The sequence below is a fragment of the Euphorbia lathyris genome, chromosome 3 (genome assembly GCF_963576675.1).
Source record: "Euphorbia lathyris chromosome 3, ddEupLath1.1, whole genome shotgun sequence".
NCBI lineage: Eukaryota > Viridiplantae > Streptophyta > Magnoliopsida > Malpighiales > Euphorbiaceae > Euphorbia > Euphorbia lathyris.
Window position 1 is genome coordinate 100,100,578 of NC_088912.1, and position 6,241 is coordinate 100,106,818.

The 6,241-nt window shown below is 33.2% G+C and overlaps 1 protein-coding gene across 1 annotated transcript; it reads left to right on the plus strand.

Moving 5' to 3' along the window:
• Nucleotides 1-2,758: 2,758 nt before the first annotated feature.
• On the plus strand, nt 2,759-4,335 carry LOC136224649 (large ribosomal subunit protein P1-like). Its single transcript, XM_066013042.1, has 4 exons — nt 2,759-2,907; nt 3,046-3,122; nt 3,768-3,980; nt 4,065-4,335. The coding sequence occupies exons 2-4, from the start codon at nt 3,054-3,056 to the stop codon at nt 4,116-4,118; spliced, it is 336 nt and encodes a 111-aa protein (XP_065869114.1). The 5' UTR covers nt 2,759-2,907; nt 3,046-3,053; the 3' UTR covers nt 4,119-4,335.
• Nucleotides 4,336-6,241: the final 1,906 nt, after the last annotated feature.

Here is a 6,241-nt window from a genome sequence, read left to right on the forward strand (position 1 = left end):
GTAAATTTCTTTATAAAATAGGGATAAAGTGTAAAAATACCCTTAACATTTAAAATTATATAATTTCATCTCTAATGTTAGCACCAAATAGCAAATTTACCCTAACGTTGACAAATTTGATCAATTTAAGAAATAATTAATCAAACTGTCTTTTTATTCATGAATCGTATTATCGTACGGTTCACATATGCGTCTTTTTTTATCTCGCATACGTAAAATATCACAACCATATTAGTAGACGTGAAAAAATAAAAAATAAAAGATTATATTGTTTTTTACACGAGATATAAAAAAACGGTCAAATACATGAATATCATAATTAAGTACAAAATTACAGCTAAGTCATATCATCAAATTTAATTCTTAATATGTCATTATTTTCTATATATTATGATTTTACATTTCAATTTAAAAATTCTAAATTCCAATTCATAAATCCTAAACCCTAGACAATATATTCTAGACCCCTAATTTATAAACTATAGTTCTTAAAATAGATTAAAAATAAGGATTTTATTAGTTTGAGATAATTCAGAATTATGATTTGATATAGTTGTAAATAGTGTTTAAAAGATGATTTTTTGTGTAATTTTTCCTAAAAAAAAAATCTAAATATTTCATCAAATTTTAAAATATTAATCTTAAATTCTATTATTAAATCATAAAAAATCTGAATAGATATGTAATTAGTGTAGAATAAAGAACAAAATATCTGTATTTTATAATAATGTCTGAAATTGACCAAACTTGCCAATATTAGAAATAAAATTGCTATTTACTGCCAACATTAGGGGTCAAATTGGATCATTTTAGACGTTAGGGGTGAAATTGCTCATCGTTGTAAACGTTAGGAGCATTTTTGGACCTTATCCTTAAAAATATATCCTAAACTCCTAATTTATAAACCTTAGTTGTTAAAATATATTAAAAATAATAATTTACTAAGTTTGATATAATTAAAATTTGGCAAAAAGCATCCTAAGGCTCCTGATCTTTCATTGTTTGGTGCATTAAGCCCTCGATCTTTCATTTAGACACATTGAGCCCCTAATCTTTCATTATTTGGTGCATTAAGCCCTCGATCTTTCATTTAGACACATTGAGCCCTTGATCTTTCATATATGGGTGTATTCGGTTCTTTTGCACATCAATTCATATATAAGTGTATTAATGACATGTTTGGTTCAACTGTTAGCTAGTAGATATTGCTGTTGATGTTAGCTGTTGTACTAAGCTATTTATTGTTGTTGGTTGGTTGTTTGTTATTAATTGTTTAATTATTAATGTTTGGTAAAATTGTCAATAACAAGTAACTACAAGCAACTATCCATGAAAAGCTCTAAAAAAAGTTTTTCGTGAAAAACTCCAAAATGTTGCGGTGTCCAGAGAAAATACTAAATGCTGCGTTTATATACACCTAACCAAACGCTATGTTTCTTGCGGTTTGGAGTAAAACGCTAATAATTAAACAACTAATAACGAACAGCTTACTACAACCGCAAACAGCTAACAGCTAACATCAACAGCAACATCTATTAGCTAACATTTGAACCAAACAAGCCCTTAATACACCCATATATGAATTGATGTGCAAAAAAACCGAATACACCCATATATGAAAGATCAATGGCTCAATGTGTCTAAATGAAAGATCGAGTGCTTAATGCACCAAACAATGAAAGATCAGGGGCTCAATGTGTCTAAATGAAAGATCGAGAGCTTAATGCACCAAACAATGAAAGATCAGGGGCCTCAGGATGCTTTTTTAAAATTTTCTTATGCAATATGCAATATATATATTGAAACTCACTATGTGTATCGTGATCCAATTAAAGTTGATTTGATGGGTTAAAGATCTCAAATCGCTTAAACTATTGATCTCGAGTTCGAGTTCTATTGTATGCAGAAAACTTTAACTAGGAGAGAATCCACCTAAAATATGTCTGATGAGGATCGAATCGCGTAATCGAAAAATTTATAAAAAATGGTTAATGTGCAAAAATATCCCTAATATTTTGTCAGGAGCAATTTTACCCATAATGTTGGAAGCCAAAGGTAATTTTACCTCTAATGTTGATAAATTGGGTCAATTTGAGAAATAATTCATCAAATTGCCTTCTCGATCATGAACCTTGTCACATACACTTCACATGTGCATCATTTTATCAGTAACACATTACAAATATATGATGAGATATGAAAATAAATAAATAAATAAAAATATTGTATTCTGTATAAATTGGACAATAAAAAATTTAAAAAATTTATCGAATTTATAAATATTAATCTCCAATTCTATTATTAAATTATAAAAAACATGAAATCATTTTTTTAGAAAGAATTGATATGCAATTGGTGCAGAATAAGGAAAAAATATATTTGTGATTTATAATAGTGGTAAAATTGACCCAAATTATCAATGTTAGGGGGTAAGATTGCTCTTGGCTACCAACGTTAGAGGTAAAATTACACAATTTTAGACGTTGGGGTAAAATTGCTCCTGATCCAAAACGCTAGGGCAGTAGTGTTCATATGGACCCTAATGACCACGGTGAATTTGGTCATTCGTCGTTAGATGTAGGTTGATTAAAATTCTAAGATGGAGATTCAAAACATCCCAAAGACTTATATTTAACGGTGAATGACCAAATTCACGTGATCATCAGGATCTATGTGAAAAATACTGAACGCTAGGGTATATAGAAGTTTTCTAATTGGCCGGGCCGGGCCTGGCCCTCTCCCATTTCCCGTTCGGACCTTAAAACTGCAGTTACTCAAAAGCCTATTTGCTTTTTAAACCCCCCTCCTTGGCAGTATCATCCAAAACCCTAGACTATCTTCTCTTTGCATCAGCGTCGCCGCCAAGGGCACAGCACATTTCCCATTCGCAGATCTTCATCCCCCAAGGTACTCATCTTCTTCATCTGTTTATTCATTCTTTTCTTCCATTGGATTTATTTCCCTGTAAATTTCTCATTTCAAATAGCTTCGATTAATCATTGTCTACTTTTTTTTTTATATGCATATATTTTCTGTGCGATTCAGATAGAAAGATGTCAGTCGGAGAACTTGCTTGCAGTTACGCTGCCATGATTCTTTTTGATGATGGAATTCCCATTACTGTATCCTTCTGTACATGCTATTTTTTTTTATTCCTTTAAGTTAGAGATTTATTCTTATACAAAATTTCTTGTGAATTAATTTTTGTGGAATATGTTTCCATTTTGTTTCTTGATGTTTCTTAAGTTTTTCGGATGGCTTTTAGGTAATTGAATTCTAAAATGATTTTGGTTTTTTTCTTCCCTGCATTTGATAGGAAGCTAGGTTACTAATGGCTCTGGATGAAGATACTATATTCTATGGAGTATTGGATTTCCCTAACTTTATATTCTATGATTATAGTTGCTTATAATTGAGATGAAGAAAGAGTTCTTTCCTCTCTGGTGTGATTACACATGAAGAACAAAAAGATTTCTAAGTTCCATATTATTAATAGGCTATAGATATAAGTTCCAAATGAAGATTGCTAAACAAAATTTGATATTCTGTTATGCCATGTGCTTTATAATGTGTTCTCTGGTAAAAAAATTGTTGTTGAAATCCATTACTAGGTGGTTTTCTATATTTGATGTGATTACACATGAAGAACAAAAAGATTTCTATTGGTTGGAAAGCAATGCATATTGTCTAATTCAAGCAATTTCCATTTTGTATATTAATGCCCATGTATTGGATTTCGTATTGGATTTCCCTAACTTTGTTAATAGTCTGAGAAAATTGCACAATTAGTCAAAGCAGCCAATGTGACAGTCGAGTCATACTGGCCAAGCTTGTTCGCTAAGCTTGCAGAGAAGCGTAACCTTGAAGATCTCATCATGAATGTTGGTTCTGGTGGTGGTGGTGCTGCAGTTGCTGTTGCTGCCCCAGCTGCTGGTGGTGGTGGTGCTGCAGCAGCTGCTCCTCCACCTGAGGAGAAGAAGGTAATTCTATTATCTTACTATTTGTCAATCTGTTTTTATTGGGTGTCTTTTTGCAGTTCTCTAATTGTTATGTTTATTTTACAGGAAGAGCCTAAGGAAGAAAGTGACGATGACATGGGATTCAGCTTGTTTGACTAGGAACTTACTTTCAGAATACCCCAAGTCCTATGTTTGTCTTAATAGTTGAATAGTAGACTTTTTTCTTTGTGATCTTTTAATAGTTAGTGAAAAATGGTCTTTTTCTCTTCTTTTTTTGTGAAAGCATGGTTTTGAACATGATATGCTTCAGATTGTAGGCATATACAAGTATTTCAGATGAGTTTCAATATATCTGTTGTGGAGTTTTTGGTTTTTAGTTCCTAATTGTGCGATTGATTTGAAATCTGCTATTTTGTGGAATCTGAGTATTTTGGTCAGGCTTTAGAGATTGGCACTTGTTATTAACTTTTTATTCTTCTGGTATGCCTTGTCTTAAACATTGTGTATCTGCAGTAACAGTTAGCGTCAATTTTATCCACTTGTTGTGTGACCGAAAGGTCACGGGTTCGATACACCCTTATGGTGGGACCCCTCCCCAGACCATTGCTTAGCAGGGACGCATAGTGCACCGGGGCGCCCTTTTTAATTGCAAATTGTTTGTGTTGGCCATGCCATGCCATGTGTACAATGATTGAACAAATAATTTTGGAACTGTGTTATAAATTCTGCTTCTGTATTTGGGGTTTATAATTTGCTGAACTCAGATGATGTTCACTTCAGGATCTGATATATGTTCGAATAGATTCTGTCTCATTTAAAACAATCTTTCTTGTGCAGTGGATTTATTGTTTTTCAGTTTCTAGTTTGCAGTTTTCCTCATTGTCTGGAATGTGTTCAACTAAGAACTGCTTGCTGCTACGTCTCAGAATAGTTGATAAGGGAACTTCTGTTTTAGTTTAATGATTGTTGTAGTTGTTGATTGTGTTATTGACCTTGTCCTTGTCCATGTTGGAACGAAGAAAATGTGAACTTGTTTGGTCATGATCTTCAGCATTGTTATTGTGCTTGTTCAGTGGGGAATTCAGGGTTTCTGCTGCGTTGTGGTATATAAGAGATTTTGTCACGTTAAGGAAAGCCTTGTGTTGGATGGAATTATCAATTCTTCTATTATTTAGATTCTTAACGGTTGTTAAGTGAGTTTTGTTTACTGCTACCTGTGTTTTTGAACCACTTCTCCGTCCTGTAGTTGTGGATCCCGTGTCTTATCTGTATTTGGATAAAGAGTTCTCTTATATTTAGGGTTCCTCCTCATTTTTCCATGGTTCGGTCTCTTCACTATTTCGGCACTTGCTATTAATTTTACTCTTCTTCAATGATTTGGCTTACACCATTGGTTCAAGGGTTCAGTGTCCTTAAAGGCAGATAGTGAAAGAGTTTAGGAGTACCAAAAACATGAATCTTCCCCATTATGAAGCCCTTGATGATGTCGGGTTTTCATGAAATTTAATGTATTTCTGCTGCAACTTTCAATTTAGCATTTTTACATATTATTAATAGGCTATAGATATAAGTTCCAAATCAAGATTGCTAAACAAAAACTGACACTGTTATGTCATGTGCTTTATAATGTGTCCTCTGGTAAAAAACTATTGTTGAAAACCCATTAATGGTTTTCTAGATTTTATGTGATCAGACATGAAGAGCGAAAGAGGGCGGGCGAGCCTTGGCGCAAGGGTAAACGTTGTTGTCATGTGATCGAGAGGTCACGGGTTTGAGACTCGTTTTTGTGTTGTGTATATCAAATAGGTGCATTAGCACGATAACATTTAAAAATCAGGTGATGTTCATTTCATGATCTGATAGATTCATTTTTATTTAAACAATCATTCTTGTGCAATGGCATTATCGTTAGTCATTTTCTTGTTTGCAGTTTGAAATGCGCTCAACTAAGAATTGCTTGCTGCTACCTTTAATGTGTTAGAATAGTTGATCATACTTTTTGCTGATTTGAACTTCCATTTTAGTTTAATGATTGTTGTAGTTGTCGATTGCATTGGTGTCCTTGTCGTCTCTGTTCGAACAAAATAAATGTGAACTTGTTTGGTCATGATCTTCAGCATTGTTATTGTGCTTGTTCAGTGGGGAATTTTGGGTTTATTTATTAGCTTGCACGATATATTTGCATCCCTTTTGTCGGTGCATGAAACGGTCCTCAACTAGGTAGTAGAAACCCGAATCCAAACGAGGATGAAATCCAAAACAGCAAAAAAATAAGGCCAACA